The sequence below is a fragment of the Taurulus bubalis genome, assembly GCF_910589615.1.
Source record: "Taurulus bubalis genome assembly, chromosome: 7".
Taxonomy (NCBI): Eukaryota; Metazoa; Chordata; class Actinopteri; order Perciformes; family Cottidae; genus Taurulus; species Taurulus bubalis.
The window spans coordinates 9,048,599-9,069,766 of record NC_136595.1 but is presented as its reverse complement, the minus strand read 5'-3'; the positions used below and the strand labels follow the sequence as shown (position 1 = coordinate 9,069,766).

The 21,168-nt window shown below is 42.6% G+C and overlaps 1 protein-coding gene across 2 annotated transcripts; it reads left to right on the top strand.

Moving 5' to 3' along the window:
- The first annotated feature begins 3,929 nt into the window (after nucleotides 1–3,929).
- Nucleotides 3,930–19,390, top strand: prrx1b (paired related homeobox 1b). Of its 2 annotated transcripts, XM_079220596.1 has the most exons (5): nucleotides 3,930–4,495; nucleotides 10,800–10,975; nucleotides 13,559–13,740; nucleotides 16,644–16,709; nucleotides 18,526–19,390. In XM_079220596.1, exons 1-5 carry the CDS (start codon nucleotides 4,249–4,251, stop codon nucleotides 18,656–18,658), a joined length of 804 nt encoding a protein of 267 aa, XP_079076722.1. In that variant the 5' UTR covers nucleotides 3,930–4,248; the 3' UTR covers nucleotides 18,659–19,390. The 2 variants fall into 2 exon arrangements, with proteins under 2 accessions (XP_079076722.1, XP_079076723.1); XM_079220597.1 differs by lacking the exon at nucleotides 16,644–16,709.
- Nucleotides 19,391–21,168: the final 1,778 nt, after the last annotated feature.

The following is a 21,168-nucleotide window of genomic DNA, read 5'->3' as shown; positions in this document are numbered from 1 at the left end:
GTTAACCTCTGCAATGACCTTTAAAATATGCACGCTGCGTTTAATGTGCTCTGCTGCTATCGAGCCAATATTTTGATGACCTTTTATATCAGCTGAAAGCGGCTTTTTAAAAACTTTTTCTGTTCCTCCTGATTTGGAGGAACGGTGGCGGACACAGCACTACTTCAAAAAACATTTCTAAAAAATAAATTAAAGAACATTTGAAACAGACCGCAGCACACTTATTTTCTTGTTTTTGTTGTTTGGCGCCAAAGCATTTGAGCCTCTTTTCACAGCCTCTTCCCGCTAACGTCAGCTCTGCAGGATGGCATTTTCCTTTTCGGAGATGTTTGGACTTTTCCATTCGCCGCAGACAAACTGTAGCGGTGGGAGCAAACAGGCCACTTTCACATGGAGCTCTGAACAAAGAATAGGGCCCCTGGAGGAGAAGACTGAGAGTCTGAGACATGGGGAGGCCTTTTTTCCTCCTTTTTTTCTTCTTCTCTCTCTGCCCTAGCTGGCACCGGAATAGACTTGTAGGCAGGAATAGAGAATCTGGGGGGAAAACTAATGATGAAAAAGTCTACTCTATCCCTGTGCCTTCATTAAATACATGGAAAGAACGAGAGAGGCACATCTGGATTCAATCCGCGTCCCTTTGATGGCATCAAGTGTTCTTTTCCCAGATCAGGGGGCTGCGAGCTACGGGATGTCTATGGCAGCTTGGAGCCCAGAGTCGACTCTTGCCATCTGAACACATGACCCCCCCCACACACACACACACACACACCTCCACCACCCAGCTCTCTCCATTCCTTCATCCCTTCACCCCCACCACCCTCCAACCCGACTAACCTACAGTTCAGTAAACACTGAGAGACTTTTACTCCACAATGCAGGTTTATCTGACGGCTGCAGTTACTTTGCATATCCAGAGCGCAAAGCATTTTTTTTTACCGAAATCAGAGGTTCCTAAGAGTTTGGGCGTTTTTTGTAATGACGTGACCAAGTTATTGGTGAGCAGTTCGACCAAACAGTGAATGTTCCCTCTCAGATTTGTTAATTTTGAGGCCTTTTTAAGGGCCTGTAGAGGTACAAGTACCCACAAATACACATGTCACCTTGAGGGTGACCCCATCAAATGTTCTTGGGACTGCTTGAAGAGTCCCGACCCTCGGGTTGAGCAACTGTCTCTTCCCCCTTCAACTGATCTGACAGCATGAAAATTCCTGCTCAGTTCAAATTAGAAGAGACGGGCTGAGATAGAACATGTTTTTTTTGGGGAGTTGATGGAGTGGTCCAGACTCTCTTCCAGCTCTGATTGGCAGAGCTGAGCCTCTGTAAACCTGAGAATCACACACCTGATTAACCTTACAAGTCTGCCGCTGTGGCTTGATGATAAGAGCTGAGTCTGGCTGTTTGAGTCCCGTGCACAAACAACGAGGCAAGGAGACAAAGCTCAGAGCAGCAGTTTGATATGATTAACCAAATACCAGCAGAGACATTTCAGTTATATCTCTGTGCAACTAATGTACGTCCAATATTCCCTCTCCTTTTAGCTCTAGTTTGGTCTCCACCAACTGAGAACTGACTCGTACATTCCTGTTGTTTTCCATGAAGAAGAAAATCCACCAGGTATCCTTTCAATACTTTGCGTTGACCCTCTGCTTTCTTGGAAAGAGCATAGAATCTGTCTGCAAAGAGACAAAACAAAGAATCTATTTTCTCCGTGGTTTTCTAGAGCGAGTTGACAAATTATTCTTTTGTTCTTTACTTCTGTGCCTATGAATACTCTAAAGCAGGAGTGTTAAACTACTTTTCTCCCCGGGCCACATCAGCATTATGGTCGCCCTCAAAGGGCCGATTGTAACTGTAACACAGTATAAACTACTCCCTAACATATTGTTAAATAGCTGTCTTTGCATGTTGTTATTGTTTATTCAAGTGTACAAATATTGTACATGCATTTATATAAATGTAAAAATATAAGTAAGCAAATTTCTCTGTTATTACAACAGAAATCCATTTAATTTAGGGCTAAATTACACATTACTCACCTGCTCACATTATATTCTTCATCACCGACACTTCCTCATAACACAGAAGACTTACCGGTTTGTCTCCTTGATTTTGGGATTATTTGTCGATCATTTTTAAGTTAATCACTTGTCTTTAGTTAAACGCTGATATGGAAGCACTGATTTTCTCGCGGTAGGATGCTGTTCATTCGCAGGTCACAAAATCAATATGCATTGTGGGAGATGTAGTCTATGGTCACTGTACTCTGTAAAGCAGCATATACTTTAATTGTAAGACGATCATTTGCCTTTCAAGCTGTTGTGGGCCACATAAAATGACGTAGCGTGCATTGAGTTCAATATCTATGGTCTATAGCTCTACGGTGTTGAAATACATCATCATCAAATAAAAAAAAAAGTAACTTAAAGCTACAACGTGGAACTTACATTTATTTGTTGATTCTGGCGGTCCCTGTGGACAAAAGCGGAAGTGTTTAGCACCAGCAGGGTCTGACAGTCTGCCAGCAGAATCTGGTTCTGGAGCTTTCCCGTGCCTCTCTTCCCCTCCAATACGGACGGGGCCCTTCAGCAGCGTGGTGCGGTGTCCTCGTGGTGCGGAGCAGCGGGGCCCAACTCTGCCTCTTGCTGCCGGGTCGCAGGGCTCAACACGTCCCGCCTGAGATCTGACTGCAGGTCGAAGGCTGCGGTGAAGCCAGATGTAGAATGTGCCGCTGAAGGAGTTTTGGTACCTGCATGATTTCACCAGACCCAGTGGCCCCGATGACAAGCATTAAGAATACCTAAATCGCCAATATTTTTGCTTTTCTTATCATATCGAGGAATCAGTATTATCTGAGACAGTTTCATAACCAGTTAAAGGTCCTTCCAAAACAACCAAAACTAAGAGGCTGAAATGCTCCATAGAGTTGGTGACAAATCTCTGGAGGTTCGTTACACGTGACACTTTTCACCTCATAGTCATGTAACTCATGTATTTTCCTGTTGCACATTTTGGGGCCCCACGGTGGCCCCAAACCGCTGCTCGCTTCCATTTATTTTTCCCAACTCCATTTTTTTCTTCTTCTTTGAAATCATGGATCCAGTTAGACTTCTTTATATTTGTGTTCCCTGCTGCCCCGACAGCCGAGCCTCATGAGGACGGATCTGTGGACAGGCTGACTGGCACGGGCTGCGTTGCTTTCATCGGTGGTGGACCGCAGGGCAGTCGGAGAGGGTTTATCAGCACAAGCAGTGATAACACCAGTGTCTCCTGCAGACCCCCCCCCCCCCCCCCCCCCCCCCCCCCACACACACACACACCCACACACACACACACTTATTAGGCGGTGAGGTTTGCCAGCCAGGGGAACAAAAACAGGCCAAACCAGGGTGTTGATGGTGCTGATGGTGATGTTTCTGCCTGTAAGGGGGTGAGGAGGAGGAGGAGGAGGAAGAGGAGGAGGAGGAGGAGGAGGAAGGGGAGGAGGAGGAGGAGGAGGGGCAGCTCGTGGTGAGGGCCTGTGAAACGTCAGACACAACATAAAGGCATTGCCACGTAATTACGGGGCTAGCTTTCATTAGAGAGAGAGACAGAGAGAGAGTGAGAGAGAGAGAGAGAGAGAGAGAGAGAGAGAGAGAGAGAGAGAGACTACAGGATATGTAGCCTGGAGGAGCGGCGGGAACGTCCAGCCTCCCAGCGCCTTGCTGCCGCTGAGCAAGTTTTTGCGCACACTGAGCTTCGCGCATCTGGTCGTCATCATCATCATCATCCTCATCATCATCATCATCATCAGCAGCAGCAGCTCTTCCTGCTCAGATGTGACTCAACCAGAGTAGGAAGAGAGCTCCTTCTCCTCAGAGGACTTCTGCGAAACGCGTCTTTGAGACTTTGAGACTTTTCTCTCTCCGGCAGCAGGACAGGCTGATATTTTTCCTCGTGTGCCGGTGACGCGCGCCGCTGGATGGATTGTCTGTGAGGGTTTGATCGGGGGGAAAGAAAAGAGAAAAGGCAGGCGAGGAGAAAACGTTGCTGAAGTTTGTTCGAGCCCCGCGCGGCTGATCTGGATGTGAACAGATCCGCGTTCCGCTTTTGGAAGAACCGAGTCTCTCTCGGGCTGCTTCCTGGAGCCCGTGCGCTCTTCACGCGCGGATCTTTTTCTGCTCGGTTGTTGATTCCCTCTCTTTCTTCTCTTCAGCGCTTCTTTTTTCTTTTCTTTGCAAAAGTTTTTTCTGTTTCTTCCACGCTTGCGTCATGACTTCTAGCTATGCACATGTAATGGACAGGCAAGCCTCGCTATCAAACCGCCTGGAGAGTCCGATCTCGTCGAACCTGGACAACCTGCAGGCCAAGAAGAACTTCTCGGTCAGCCACCTGTTGGACCTGGAGGAGGCCGGGGAGATGGTCGGCACCCAGGCGGACGAGAGCGTCGGGGAGGCGGGGAGGAGTATGCTGGAGTCCCCGGGGCTGACGAGCGGGAGCGACACGACCCAGCAGGAGAGTAAGTGAAACGCAGACCGAGGCTGGGACCGAGCGGAGGAGATCGAACCCAACTTTTAAATCGCGTGACTAAAATGTTACATGTCCACCCGAGTGTGTGTGTGTGTGTGTGTGTGTGTGTGTGTGTGTGTGTGTGTGTGTGTGTGTGTGTGTGTGTGTGTGTTAGTGTAGCCTCGGTGGGAAAACCCGGCTCGATACCCGGGGAGAAAACCCCACAGATCTCACACAAATGCAGTTCTAGTGTCCAGCTGAGAATAAAGTCATTTGTTTTCATTACCTTCCGGCGTGTGCGCGTCGTGCATAGCGCATGAATGGAGCTCTGCAGAATGCAGCGCGCACGGAAGGAATCCTTTAGTGAGTTTTGGCAATGCATCATCCCTGACGGCCTCCCCCTCCAAATGGCCATTAATTTACCATTAACACTTTGATGTCAGTGAGGTATGGTGATGTTGGTGGACATGGTCAGTGAAGGAACCTCGCGAGTCAGACTCGGGGGTAATAAATCTCTCTTTCATGACCTAAACGAGGCCACGTTTCTTGATCGATTTTTTGTTTTACTCGAGATAAATACAATTCAAGACTAATTCAAAATAGCTATATGTTTTAATTACTTAGAGCGAGTCACGTGACGATTGCGTCACGTGTATGATAGTTTAATGACACAAATATGTATTCATTTATCACGAAATAATGATGTGCCATTTTTTTCTTCTTCAATCCACACATTCCTCCGTGTGTGCGTAGAAATGTGGCCGATCTAAGCCGGGGTTGGTGAGCTAAGAGGCGGGTACTGCTCGCTGAGCTCCCGCTCGTGCACCAACCTGACAATCGGAGCTATTATTTTCAACTTTTTTCTGTTTTTTTTTCTTCTGTTTTCGTGCGTGGAAGTTGACGAAAAACAGGGATAAGCCCACAAAAAGGCGCCGCTCGCTCTCTCCGGCGCACCGTCGAGAGAGTAAATAAACGCTCCTTCCTTCCACCTCCTCCTCCTCCTCCTCTGCTCAAAGGGCCATTTGCAGCGGCTGACAGGAACGTTATGGGCTTTAATGAGTGTTATTGTTAGTTTTTTAAAAGGCTAAAAATCGTGTGAGAAATATGCGGGAGGAAGTGGCCGGGTCACGTCGTTAATTCCCGGTTATTTTCGGCCTGTCAAACACTCTCAGAATATCGGAGCCTAAATCATTTGTCATAATTACAGCGCGTGTCCTCGCGCCAACAATTAAGGAATCAAATGGCAGCATCTCATCTGGTTTTAAAGTGAATCAGTCGGGTTTAGGAAACATTTTCAGATTTACACAAGATACAGAAAGAAATAATGACACGTGTTGGACCTAATCATAGAGCCTATAATTCATAGTAATATTTTTTCCGATTTTTTGTCAGGAACGTGAAAGCAACAGTTTGACTTTTGGCATGTTTTAATCAATTTCACAAATTACCATTAATATTAGCAAAATAGACCACGAACACACAACAAAAATAAAACCAAATTTCAAAGTAAAATGGGGGGAAAAGTGTTTTATTATTTTAGGAATCAGTAACCTCTCCTCTCACGAATGAGCTTTGGCAGCAGACTAATTAACTTTCACTGATGGCTGCTAATGAGATCAGTCTACTCACACGTGTTGGTCACACTGCAGCTGGATGATGATGGTGACGGGAATAGCTTTGATTTGTTTGATTTAGTTTAAATGTCATCTTGATTAAAATCTTCCCATCCAAACGCTCTGCAAGACTAATGAAATCAACACAGATCCCTTTATGGGATATTTGGATTTCATCTGTTATATTTGTGTTATTTTGAAGCTGCCAGGACAGAATATAATATAGTCAAATTAATTCATGAAAAAAATGGATATATGTATTTAGATATTTTGCATACAATGTTTTTGCCACAAATATTGCTTTCATAAAGAACAAGTAGATTAAATCTGTTTTATTTTGTCATGCGATTCAATTAACATTTTTGAAATCTTTTTTAGTGATTTAAATGCTCTACAATTGCTTTAAAAATAGTAATTTCAGTAGAATACATTTTTAACATGCCAAGACCCAATCATATTTAATAACCGACTTTATGTCGTTTTAATATGTTTGTTTATGTTTTTGTAGCTCACTCTTCGACAGACACACCTTAATTTGTTGTCGCACTTTTCTCCGCTTGTCACGTCATCACCGGGCGCACTAATGAAGTGCGTCACGGTTTTCATTCTAACCTCGAGCCTGTAAAACGGCTGCGCGCGCGTGTGTGACTGCGCGTGCGCGCGCGTGTTTTTAAGGGGGAAACTCTGCGCGGTCGCTGGTTCGCCATGTGCGGCTGCCATCCGCGTTAAAGCCGCACTTTACTGTCCCACTGCTCAACTACCCTGCTGCCGCATGTGCTGCGCCAACTGATCCAACGAGTCAGCGTCAGAGGAGAGAGCACGATCAGCTGCTAAGTGTTTCCTCATGAACCACAAACACGTTCACGACTGTATTAAATATGACCTCATCTGTGAAGTACAGATTATTAGCACAGAATAGTTTCTGGTACATCATTTTCTATTTTGTTATTTTTTAGATTTCTTTCATATGACGGATTTAATCACAGGAACATGTTTTTGAAAGACATGGCAATAATAATAACAATAGTGATAATCATTGTTATAATAATACTAATGATAAAATATCCACCCAACAAATGCAATGTTGCTTTCCCTTTTCTGACATGTGGAGTTTTACTTTGTCAAAACATAATAAATTCATCAATGATTTAGTATTTTATGTTTTTAATCTATAGGCGTTTAACTGCGGGGTCAGGACCCCACAGAGGAGGGAAGATAAAGTCTGAAAGGTCACGGAAGGATTAGCAGGATTAGGAAGAAAGAAAAAAACAATTTACTTTTCTTTATTTGTATTTGTAATCTTTAAGTCTCAGTATGTGAATTGATTTGTTTTTTAAAGAGCAAAACAGCCCACAAACGAAGAGAAAGAAGAACTTTAAAACAAAAGGATGGAGAGAAACAATATACGTCTCACTAAAAGTCAGTCTGTTTAATTTAAACATGACGAGTGGGTGTAGTTTCATTGTGGAGCAGCGTTTTAAAACTTCTCAACCACATATGGGCCGGCACCATAAAAACCCTTAACGCATCTCAGTCTGCAGAAATGAAAATGAGCATTTGTTTTTTATGTAGGCAACATTTGACCAAGATTTACATCCGATGTACAAGGTGAATACACCCTGGATCCTCAAGTGGTCACAGGATGATCAAATTAAATTCATCAATGAACAAGAATAGTTTTTTCTTTCTCTCAATTTCTTTTTCTTCTCAAATCCTTCCCTTTTTTCTTCTGGTGAAATACCGAACGCCTTTAATGTGGCTTGTAAAAATCCTTCAATGTGAGACGTCCCTTTCAAGCGGCTCAACAACCAAACTGTAGTTAAACACAGACTAATATTTGAGGTCACACGTGGTTTTTGCTTTATAGTCTGTTCTGTCATTTTTCAACCAGCAGATGTGAGAGTTTAAATCTAGTGTCTCCTGATTGGCTGAGACTGCAGGGGGGCTTTTCTCTCATTAGACAACAAAGAAAACAGGCCCAGTGTTGACACACTGCAGCATCTGACACCGAGCCTGCTGTGTGTGTGTGTGTGTGTGTGTGTGTGTGTGTGTGTGTGTGTGTGTGTGTGTGTGTGTGTGTGTGTGTGTGTGTGTGTGTGCGTGTGTGGAAGAAGTAAAAACAATCCTTTACAAGTTGCTCTGAGCATGTTTGAGTCCAGCTGAGAAAGTTTTGGTGCAAGTCTCCTGTTAATTTAAAAAATAAAATAAAGGTACATGTACTTACACTTCAATTTAATATTGACATAATAATGTTCCCGAAGAGTTAAAATATTAATTAAGTAAAATTGCTGTGGAGATAAAAAATCTGTCGTTTTGTGATTTGAAGGACAACCTGTATACCTCTACATTTTGGGGATTTATTGTATCATCCAGTTCTTTGTCTTTTAAATCAAACATGTCCTCAACCAGCTGATAAGAAAACACTCTAAATCTTTATATTCACTGAGCCATCCCATCTGCTGAATGACCTGATTTGTTTTTGTTGTTCTTCTAGAAGTTCATAAGGTAAAGACTGAACTCTTAGTTTCCTCTTTGGATGATGTTTCTGATCATGAGGTGACATTTTGGAGATACAAGTTGCACATGAGTGATGGACGGAGGGTTCAAATCATTTAAGTAAAAGTATCAATATTGCCGGGGTTTTCAAAATCTACGCTGAAGTAAAACAGTAAACAAGGAATCAGTCGGTTCTCCGTAATATTGCATTCATACGCGGCTATTTTGCATCAGCTAAAACATAACGCTGCAGAGATTTTATTTTTTGAATCAGCAAATTGCCAAAATCCTCACACCGACAATCTGCAAATGATTAACTTTTCTTTTCAGCATCCCTTTAAACGCATTTCATGAATCTGATTTTGTTCAGGCATTTATCGTAAAAGGATCATAAAAGACGTCCAAACCTTTGAGACTTCACCAGGCTGTAACACACGACTGATGTTAGTTTGATGCTAACATTTGTCCTCCACCACTCGCTTCATTTAATCCAAAGAAATAACACCTTTGTCAAACTCTAAGATAATAAAAAAAATCTTCATACTACAATAATACATAAATAACTTTTAGATCGTTGCCGTTTGAAAATGTACATTGAACTAACATCATTTCAATACTATTTTCTGTTTTGCATTAGTTCAGAAAGTTTGTTATTTTAGTGACACAAGATTTTTAGCGGACGAAAGGGCGTTTTTTAATTCATGATGAAACTAAAATCTGACTTTGCAAAGTGCGTCATTGCTCGAGCCGTCAGATAAACATAATGCAGTGAAAAATATGAGATTTCCCTCTGAAAGCTCTCAACATCAAAATACTTGAATAAAGTTTATAAAGCCCTAAACTGTACTGCAAGAGAACACGAATGAATGTACAGAGTAACTTCCCACCTGTGTGTGTGTGTGTGTGTGTGTGTGTGTGTGTGTGTGTGTGTGTGTGTGTGTGTCTCGCTACAGATTGTGTAGTAAGTGTGTAATTAGGCAGTAACATGGATGATCACGGCCTGGGTTTTTCTCGATGTGAAAGTGTTATTTGTGGTCTTGTTGTGCAGCCACAAGGCACCGGCACTGCTTCCAGCCTGCAGGAGCATTCCGGCCCAACACCTTCACACGCAGCACATGCAAGGTGCTCGGGGTCCAGAGCGGATTACATATCCATCCTGTTTGTTTGCCTGGACGTGTGTCTTGTTCGTTGGTTAGTCAGGCTGTGGGATCCAGCAACAAGTGGGCTGTTTTTTTGGTGCAGATCCAGGAATTGTTTTGAAGGATCTTTTAAACAATCACGTCACCCAATTTCCCCACATGCCATCAGTGTTCTCTCGCCATGTTTTGAGATGGCTGTCCCTGACATGTCTGCCTCCACACCCAATATACTGGGCCGTTTTTGTATTCATTTATTTGGGTTATCCAGCTTAGACATTTTTTTGTGTCATTTCGTGCTTTTCTTTTTTCTTTTAAGAACATTATTTTGGGGCATATTTGCCTTTAATCGATAGTTTAGAGTTGAGAGTCAGACAGGAAGTGTAGAGCGACAGAGAGAGAGAGAGAGAGAGAGAGAAGGAGAGAGCGAGAGAAAGAGATGCAAAATGAGGGCGTTGTAGTCTCTCGTTAGTTACAGCTGCCATATTATCAGATTATTAGCCAGCAGCATTCAGAATTCAGATCTTTTACTTAAGTAGAAACAGTAACATAGTTGTGTTGTAAACATGTTCTGATGAACAAAAGTATGACCTGTACTCGCCTGTCAAAGTGAAAGCACTCGGTAGAGGCTGCAGGTGGAGAGCATCGGACCTGAACCCCAAAGTGCGCATGCATGGGAAATACAATTGGACAAAAGCTCATCAGACAAAAGCGCCTAAATGAATGCAATGCTATGCTTAATTTAAAGAACTGCCATCTGTATTGAAGGGTCATTGATATATTAATGTGTCAGCAGTATTTTAATGCAAATTAAAAGTGCAGTTAAGTTACATACTGCAAAGATCGCCCGCGTCGATACTTCATCTTCTCTGAACAGCCTTGAGCAGCAGTTGTTGCATGAATGCAGGGAGCTGTATTTATTATTAAAATGTAACATGGTCCGACACGGGGGCTTTTGTTTTTTTTATAATATTCTTTTTGCATCTCCTCGGGCAAAGTGCACCGATGGGAGAGCTGTGTTCCCGTCGAGTCTTATCGAGGCTACATCACCCTCTTCTTCTCCCCGCAGACGAACAGATGAACACGGAGGAGAAGAAGAAGAGGAAGCAGCGCAGGAACCGGACCACCTTCAACAGCAGCCAGCTGCAGGCTCTGGAGAGAGTGTTCGAGAGGACACACTACCCCGACGCCTTCGTCAGGGAGGACCTGGCCCGCCGGGTCAACCTCACCGAGGCCAGAGTCCAGGTAACCAAAGCCTGTTAATCTCATGTGACCTCTGGAGTCAGTCGGGTACTTCTATTTTTGACAGGTCCTCCCTTACAAAATAAGAGCCTTCCTTGAAGTCCTTAAGCAGCAGTGATTTATCAGGCGGGTTTAACCTTTGATCAAAGAAGACAGCAGTCATAAAACTCACCAGATCTCAAAGTATGTACAGACTCGAAGTATAGAAGGAGGCCCTTTAAAACCACTTTGGAGGAGGGACGCTCAAATAAACCGATTCTTATGAACACACAGAAACTAGCTGAACCCCAGTGGGACCTATTGAGTCCTTTGGGTCCTCATGACTCGAAACAGGGGTTAAAAAACGATTAATGAATAGCTTTGTTTGTATGATCAACAGAGAGCAGCAGAACCAACTTGTTATTGAAAATAAGTTTTACAAAACACTGGAGGGCATCTTCACGCCATCATTTGGCTCTCACCCTAATAGATTCAGCTGTTAGTCCTACTTAGTGGCGAGCAGTTATCATGGTCCATTAATATGTTTAGCCTCTCCATTATGGGGTTTTAAAGGAACTGATAAGAACTCGTCAGCATGCCACAAACATCCTCTATCATTCTCATGCAATCTCTGAAATGACCGCTGAGCCTTTAAGCAGCTTGCAAACTCCCAGAGGGGACTGGATGTGATCAGAAAAGTGGATGTAATGATTGTATAATTTCCTCAGCGGTTTACAGATCAGTGATAAAATGTGCAACACATGCGGGCTGCAGCAGAACAGGAGCTACAGGACGCAGTATTTGGCCAAATGAGTGAGATCACTCCCCTGAATGTCGTCATTGACACGACCGAGAACATGGATTCCATGTTTCCAAAGCCGCTGAGAAAAGAGACCGCTACTTTCTGTCTTTACATGCAGTTCTACAGTTAACAAAAGAGCGAGAAATGACATTGATGCGTGAAGGCAACTGAAAACAGCCTTTAGTTCCACTGAAAGAGAAGTGAGACTGAGATAAGTTGTGTTTACAACTTAAAACCAACATTATAAATTAAGTACAGCGAAAGAATGAAGTGGATGCGGGAGTGTGTTGCTGCTACCGGCCAAGGGGCAAAAGAATAAACACTAATTCACGATTTCAAATAAAGAAAAAAAAAATCCCTCAATAAACTAGTAAAAAAACGCATCTAAATCAAAATGAATTGATTTTAAAATGTCTATTTCTGACTTGTGTAATCAGAACATCCCTGCATGTCACCCCATGGAGCTCTACCAATTATGTTGCTGCATCAACCAATGTTATGCCGGACATAAAATAAACAAGGGCAAAAAAAAAAGTCCTATGAATACTTACTGTGGCTCATGAAGCTGTGAGATTGTGGATCTGCATTTATGCAATCAGAATGTCTTTCATCTTCAAGAGAGGACACTGTTTTTAGTGATTTTGCAGAGTCACTCAAATGGCAACTGTAAAAGTCAGAGGAACACAACTGTGATCCTGATTAGTGAGGGAGGACATGTCCCCCGCTCCTGGTTGCACTGGATTAGCTTTGAAATAAAAGTACATTTCTTCTACTCACGAGCAGCTGAAGATAAGTAGCGTGCAAATATAAGATAAATGCACACTTGCTTTATGCACTTCTTTATCCAATGCATTCACATTAATATGTAACTATCAGGCATTTTGGTGTGTTTTTGAAGACAACAGTGAGTATTTCTTCAGTGGGCAGAGAGAGACAGAGAGAGAGAGAGAGGGAGAGGGAAAGAGGAAATGGTGATGTCGGAGGGAGAGAAGCGGCACATCTGTGAATAATGTGTAGCAGAGAGCGTTGCAGCGCGGCTTTGATAAAAGAGACTTTGGGCTCATTCCTGAGGCTGTGCGTCAGCAGACACAGAGACCCTGCGAGCGCCCACGGCATCTAATAATGGATTTGATTTCACAGCGAGGAACAACACTAGCAACCCCCGAGTCACATCATCATGTGTTTGGTAAAGGGCGGCGGTACGTTCTTAGGAAAGGGCAGGAGGGAGGAAGGATGAGGGGTGGATGGTGAATTGGAGATGAAGTATGCGTGTGGAAGCGAGAGGGGGATGCATACGTGAGAATATAAAGTGTGTAACTGAGAAAAGAGTTTAAAGCCAGAGAATTACCCTGGGAAAAAAAAACAAAAAACACTTCTGGTTTATTTAATTTAGATTTTAGATTTTCATGGCCTCTGTTTCCTTTAAGAAACACAGTCAGCACACGGGAGAATCGTCTCATGTTCAGGCCGGAATACAACCAGGAAGCGTGCGTTGTTTAACCCTCTGATGAAGACCATGAGATGTGGTAGAGAGCGCAGAAGAAAACGCTGAATGGTGGAGCTTTGAGTTGAGAAGATATTGTCACACAATGTAAGAGCAGACTGAGGAGCAGAGCAACATTTTGCACTTCAGGATCCCATTGGTTTACCCTTTAAGGTTCAAATGATTCGGCCTCTTTGGAACTGTGAATGCTTCTGTAAAGAGTTTGTAATGCTAGTAGCATCCGCGGAGGAAAATATGACAATAAGACAACAAGAAAAGTGACGTTTGAATTGCTTCATCCCGTTGTCTTCTTTGATTCCAGGTTTGGTTTCAGAACCGGAGAGCTAAATTCCGCAGGAACGAGCGCGCCATGCTGGCCAGCAAAAACGCCTCGCTCCTCAAATCGTACTCGGGCGACGTGACGGCGGTGGAGCAGCCCATCGTCCCGCGCCCGGCACCGCGCCCAAACGACTACCTGTCCTGGGGCAGCGCCGCCCCCTACAGGTAGAGCCCACTCTGCTCTCTCACCTGACAGCAGCACCCCATCACCTCACATTCACACAGCCTGTTCCACACTCTGCGCTCCTTCTGCTTCTGCACTGACGTCTCCGGCAGCTGATCTGCAGCACAGAGCGAAGAAGAACTCAAACTACTGGAGTAGAAGCACAGCGAAGAGTGTCGGGCCTTCAGAAAGCCCAGATGGAAAAGTTTCGCCAGTAAAAAGGTCTCTTTATTTGTAAATAAGGGCTTTGTGATGTGTTTAAAGGCCTTAGATTTAGCAATGACAAAGTAGGATTTCACATCATCTGAGGCTCATAAGCGCTTTTACTTTGGTTAAAGAAGGAAGAAAGAGAAGAAGGTTAACGGCAGAAGAAAACAGCATAACAGGAGAGAAAATAAACTACACATGGAAGGAAACAAGGAGAGAAGGGACGGACTTGAGATAGGAAGGAGCAAAGAAACAAAGGACAGAAAGAAGAAAAGAAAGGAAGGAGAAAGGAAAAAGAAAAGTGTGAAGAGCAGCAGAAAAGTAGGACAGACAGAAAGTGATATATGTAATAATATAAATTACATGAGTTATCTCATGTTGGATGTAAAAATCTCGAACTGGAGTGGTAGTAGTAAATATAAAAAAATACTCAAGTACTACTGCAGTACTATAAACTGTACTTCAGTACTGACTTACTGGTCCTCTGCTCTCTGCTGCAGAACACCAATCACACACGTTTCTCCAGATGAAAAAGTACAGCTGATACCACAATAACCACATGTTAATACCACCGTCTCACACACACACACACACACACACACACACACACACACACTGACCCTGCTCCCTGTTATTGTTTCATTTCCTCCTTCTCTTCTACCTGCACATGCTTCTCATAGCTCCTCTGACCGTCCTCATCTCTTCTGATCCACCTGGACTCAAACTGCGGAGCTGCAGGTCACCGGACCCTTTAATGTGTGTTGTTTTATTCATTCAACCTTTATTTATACGCGGATATAAAAAGTTATAGCATGGGTCTGGTTATACTCTATATTATCCTTAGAGTCATTAAATCCCATGTTCAGACTCCAACGTGTTAGTTCCCTGACTTCCTGGCTGTGAACCCACTGGCTCCTACTAAAGATATGAATCTTTAAAAACAGTAGTTTTCTTCTTTTAAAAGAAGCCCTGTAATTTCCTAAAAGCAGCTGGTCACAGTAGTTTTTATCGAACAAACAGGAGGAAATAGGACATTTGTTGGCATATATTTTAAGCAGTGTATTAATCCACATTTGGTACTTGGTAGTTGGTATTTGTGGCAGCAGAAATGTTTCTCTCATTCTTTTAGTCTCATCTGAACTTTGAACACCTCATGAGCAAATATTCCAAGTGTCGGCAGTGAATATTTTGTTCATATGTTGATTTAAAAATCTGCATAACATTTCCCTCAAAATGTTTAGTAAATGCAAATGAACTGTATATGCACATAATTCCTCTGAGAAACAGATGGTTCCCTGTAACCATTTTACTTAAAGGGACAGTCACCCCAAAATCAAAACTACATCTTTGTCCTCTCACTTGTGGTGTTTTTTTTCAATCTAGTATTCAAAGTTCCTACATGAAACTACTCTGTGGGTCATCTTGAGTAACAAGGTCACAATTTATGGGGAGAGACATCGCTGCTGAGTTTTTCAAATGTATCTTTTGGCTCTTTGAGAGATGGCGCCTCTACGGCTGATATCGCCAAAACTAGCAAACTCTCTCCAAAACAATCAAGATGGACGAAGAGCATGAAATGAAAAAGGACTAAATGTATTTTTGGATTTTGAGGTGAATTGTCTCTTTAAGTAAAAATAAAAAGCAGAACTTTTACTTGTATTCTCCCGCTGCGATATTGCAGTATTTTATGGCTGCAAAACACTAAATAACAATAATTGTTTTAAAACGTAAATGTACTGGTTTATGCTTGACAGCATTGTAGTATGTTAGAGCGTTGGCTTACAATTTAAATGATTAGTTAAACTTCTAAGTAATGAAAATATCTAATGTTTACTGTAGTGTAAAGTACATTATCTAAGTATTGCAGTGCATTCAACATATAAGATGCAGACTTCTTAAGTTGCAAGTTACTATTTTGTCAGCAAACTCTGTGTTGATGAGGATTATTTAAAAGCATTATTTTATCATAAACTTACAATGACCGATTTTGTGTCATAACCAATATGTATTATTTTCGTGCTGGATGAGATGTTCCACCGAAATAGGAATACATTATTTATGTTCAGCTAGAGTTCAGCACATTCTCTTTCTTACATTAAATTCTGCTGTGAAACTTGAGCCAAAGTATTCCTAAAACACTCTTTTCCTTCTCTGTCTCTTCACTCTGCTGTGGCCTTTTGCCTCGTTCTTCCTCCATTTTCCAGCCATTTTTTCTACACTGAATATATCACAGTCCTGTCTTGCACATATCTTACTCCAAACTAATTGTGTTGAATAAAAACACCCTTTTCCTCGCCCTCAGTCCCATCGCTCCCCTCTGTCAGCATGAGCAGGGCGGGACCAGATCCTGTGACCCTCCTGACGAGGTGATAATGTGAAAACAAACCGTATTAAATCCACTGTTGACCCCTGTGACCCCTACTCTGCTACACTACACCAGATAATGAACGCTACGCCGAGAGACAAAGCTCTACTGGGCAACATTTTTTGTGACTCTGGTTACATTGGTCATGATTTACAGTAATCCTCCGTTATGAAACTCGGTGTAAAATGTCAAACCCTGCGGCCGCGGCTCAAACTCACTGAGAGCTTTTTGGCCGGACGCAGAGCAGCGGGGGAAATCTTTTGTGAAGCAGGAATAATGCGATGTGGAACACGCTAATGTGGTGCTAACACTTCCCTGTATATTATCCTAAAGCTGGTATCCGATGCCGGAGGGGGGGCCAGTGCGAGTGCCACAGAAAATGCTGCCCTCAGAGAACAAGTACGCTTCCACTTTACTACATTCAGTTCTTTTCTTTTTAAAGGAAACTCACCGTATTCTCCTTTAAAGAAGAATACTGCTGTTTTTTCACATAAATTTACTGTTTTTAAAAGAATGTATAAGTTATTTTCTGATTCTATTTCTTGAATTTGAATGTGCCTTTTGAATATTGTTGTGTACATTTTACACTTCTACTTAAACATGGTGTTTGTTTATAGTTTATTTCTATAAAGGATGATTACAGTGTTTATGCGCATTTCAACACATTTTAAGAAATATAACTGTATGCTTTCCTTTTGGCAACAATATCTTTCTAAATTGTAAAACCAATAGATAATGCTTCTTAAACACTCTTTAGAAATATAATCCATCCATGAGCATCATGTCTGCTTTTATTTTGGTCATATTTTAGTCATGTAATCGTTGTGTGGTAATGTAGTTCAGACGTTTTAATCCCTCTGCTCTCAACTGAATAATCATATAATAACCGTACAGTATATAATGATTTAAACACAGTTGATCCAAAGTGTTGAACAGCAACAAGAGAAAAAAACAACAATACAAAGAAGAGAACAAGAAAGAGCAAATACAATCACAAATTAAAGTTTACTATTTTTACATTAAATTTTCACAAACATTTTTTGTGCAGATAATTGTTACCCAGCTCCTGCAAATAATGTCTGGATGCGTATGTGCCTCATGTTGATTAAAAATAATATTGCATATATTATTGCATGTATAAATAAAGACAAACTACAATAGCACAAAAGCAGAAACGATCATCACCAAAATAAAGCCCATTTTTAGCCTCTTCAACTGAAAACAAAAGCTGTGCAAATTTACGACATTTTGGTTAGAAAAAAAAGGCAATAAATCATGCTAGAACGAGGGATCTGTCCTTTGCTAAGGAGACGAGGAAACACCCTTCAGTACTAAATAACACAATTAAACAGAAGGATAATGAAAAAAGGCACAAATAAGACAAGCATACAATGATTATCAATTCCTTATCCTAAAAACAAATACATCTTCAAATTGTACATTTTCCACAGCTTTCTGCCAAATCTCAGGACGTTCATCAAACTCCATCCGTTGATGAAGGCCGTGAGATGTGACAGAAAGCTCTGGAAAATGTACAATTAGAGGACTAATTATCAGTATTTGTTATTTTGCCATTTGTTTGACTTCATTAAACAAGCAACAGACTTCAATACTCAAACTGTGAGCTGAAGACAGAGTGGGACAATTTACAACAACAACAACAACAACATGTTCTAATTGATGGACAAACTTAATGAATAACTGTTCTCTCCATGGAAATAATAATCCTGGACAAAGTCAAACTATGTCCATTAAAGTGTCAAACAACAACAACATAAACTACAGTCTTTATGATCAGTAGTGTGGAAGGAGATAAAACGTGTTTATTTTGACAGTCTTGGAAACCAGATGAAGCAGATGTCTTCTTTCAAATTGTTTTCCAGTTAATCCCTAAAATAAATGGCTGAATATTTAGTTTCCAAATCTAATCAGTTACTGTATGAGGTTTTACGCAGAAAGGCGTAAACTTACACGCTCTCTGAGAAATGTGATGGTTGGGTAAAAATGTGCAGGAACACTGGTTTGACTTCCTTTCGGTGATTTTTTTGGGGGGGTTGTGGGTTTTACCTTCAGCTTTTGTCTGAATCGCATTACGTGATCAGTGATACCTGTTTTTGTTCCTTTTCATATTTCCACAGCTGCGGCTCATGCTGAGCTTCAGCTCGCTGTCAGCCACAGGTGATGTAACCTTTTCCCCCCTCCTCTTGTCTCTCAGCGCCATGGCCCCCTACCCGCCCACCTGCTCCAACACCAACACGTCCCAGGGCATGAACATGGCCAACAGCATCGCCAACCTGCGGCTCAAAGCCAAGGAGTACAGCTTGAACCAAGTGCCCACGGTGAACTGAGAGGAGGAGCGGCTTGGGACTGGCGCAGGAGGGGAGGGGAACCTCCCTGCCGCTGGAGCCCCGCGGACGGACACCGTCTCTGGGTGGAGCATCACCTTACATACCCTGGATCATGAGGCCGCCCGTCCCTTTTTTGGAGCGGCCTCGATGGCGACGCTACACCTATATGCAAGTTGTTGGACACCGAGTGATGGCAGGATTTCTCCTAAACCGCCTTTTTACATTTTTTTTTTTTATTCTCCTGAGCATCACCGAACTCTCATTTGTACAAAAAGACACCTAGACTGGATGCTATAGTCGCATATCTGCATAGTTTTACATTTGTGATGTGGAGGGCGAGTTTTTCAAAGATCATTTTGTTTTCAATCAGAGAAGTTGTTCTCGACGGAGACCCATGTACGGACTACGTGGAATTCCCTTCGTCCCTTTGGCTGTGGCGTCGGATAAAATTACAGACCACATTTGGGATCAACACTCTTTTAAAACAACAACCCGAAAAGGACTTCCTCTGACATTTATGCAATTCTTTTAAGAGAGAGTTTTGTTTTTCCACATTTCTTTCCATGTTATACCACTGATGAGCAAACATTTTCAACGCATTTTGATTTTCATGTAATAGTCCAATATAAAGGAGAGGCTAATGTATTTCTGAATCCAAAACCATCTCTTAATTTCCTATGATATCCTTTATTTGTAACAGAATAAAAACTTGTATATTAATAAAAATGCATTTCAAGCAATGCAATGCCACAGTGTCCAGTTCAACAGATCTTACAAAAGAGGGTCAAATAGCAAATTTCTACTTAAAAAAACAACCTATTTTGGATTTCTCTGAGTAAAACAATCTCAATGCAGACGACTAAAATAATGCAAGAAGAAGTATATTGATATTTGAGACGATGAGGAAAGCAAAGTGATCCCGGACCTCGTGCGCGCCCCATAAAAGGGAGATTTACAACTTGAGGAACAGTTTCTCCTCCTCAAGCCGCTCTCGCTTTGTGTGTTTTCTTTTTCTCTGATTGCCGCAAACCTGATTTTTCCATCTTAAAAACAGGATATTCATGAGCATGGACATCCTCTCCTCAACATGGAGGGCCCCTGGGCCTCGTTTGACTCCGCGGCTGTCACACAAGGTGTTTCTTCTCCTTGGCCCCTCATAACCTCTGCCATCAACAAACACATGTCGACACTCGTCCCCGTACGGCGCACACGACCATAAAAGTGGTCGACTGAAACTGCAGCTGATGTGGTGGAGTCTTCCTTTTTCAAAGTGCTCAATAGGTGCACAACACATGTTTTTGGGGAGATGTGTATTGTTTACAACTCATAAATACCCAAGAAAAGTGCAACGCTGATTTGCTTCTTCTTGTCAGGAATTGAACTTTCTTCAAAAGTTTATTTTGCTTTGACGAGCTCAAGCATTAAACACATATTTTAGTTTTTTCTTTAATATGGCATAAAGCTAAACATGTTAACTTTCACTTATTTCAGGTGTTTCACCTTCTTGTTTCATTTCAATTTTCAAGTTCTCTTACATCAGTACAGCTTTAAGATGCTGGAGCGTTTCCTTTTTCTTTTCATTGTAATTTCTACCGTACACATCCAGACTTTACACTCAACATGAGTTAAGGCCTTTTGTAAACTCTTAAACAGCCTTGTTGTCGCTTGATGTTTTTGTAAAAAAAAAAAAGGAATGAGGTCTGAGGATTTTTACAACTTTGGCATCTAATCCTCATGATCCATCTGATCTGAGAGCAGCACAATCCCCATGAAACCATGACAATTTGGGGAGCAACAACATGTCATTATCTCCAGTGTAGGTGGTTCTTGCTATCTATTTCGGTCGTAGTACTTTTACCTGTAATGGAGCATTTTCTCCATTTTTAATCAAGTAAAAGCTCAAAGGACTTCTCCCACGTGTTGCGTGTTTGAGCCGAGTGAGGGTTAGTCAGCAGAAAGAGGCGCTTCATCGTTGTGACTTGAGGGGTTTTCGCTGCCTCCTATGCCACATTAAAAAAAGGGATATTTCTGTTTTCTCTGAGGCTGTTTTCTTTTCTGCTGTTGGTTGTTTTCCTGATCACTGATCCCTGACTGTGGTGTCAGACCCCTGTCCCCCTCTCCCCTGCCAGGCGCCCGGTCTCACCTTTCACGGCCAGGGCCTGGGCTGACCTGAAGTGATTCCAGATGTGGGGATCTTTTTGGCCCCTCCTCTTCCCAACCACCCGCCCACCCTCCTGCCCTCCTCCTCTTTCTTCCCCCCCCATATTCGCCCCCAGGCCCTGGCCAGCCACTCCATCAGGGCTGACAGCGTCCCCTCGGACAGCGTCTCTCCTCGCCTGAGCACATGACATGCAAGGCAGCCCCCTACCCGCCCCCCCCTCGCTCCTCCTCCTCTTCCTCCTCCCTCGCCCTCACCCACCCACCCCCATCCTCAGCAACACATCTGGAGCTCATTACAGAGGAGACAGTGAGAGCGAGGGAGGGGCGGGGAGTCTGCATGCAGAGTGTGT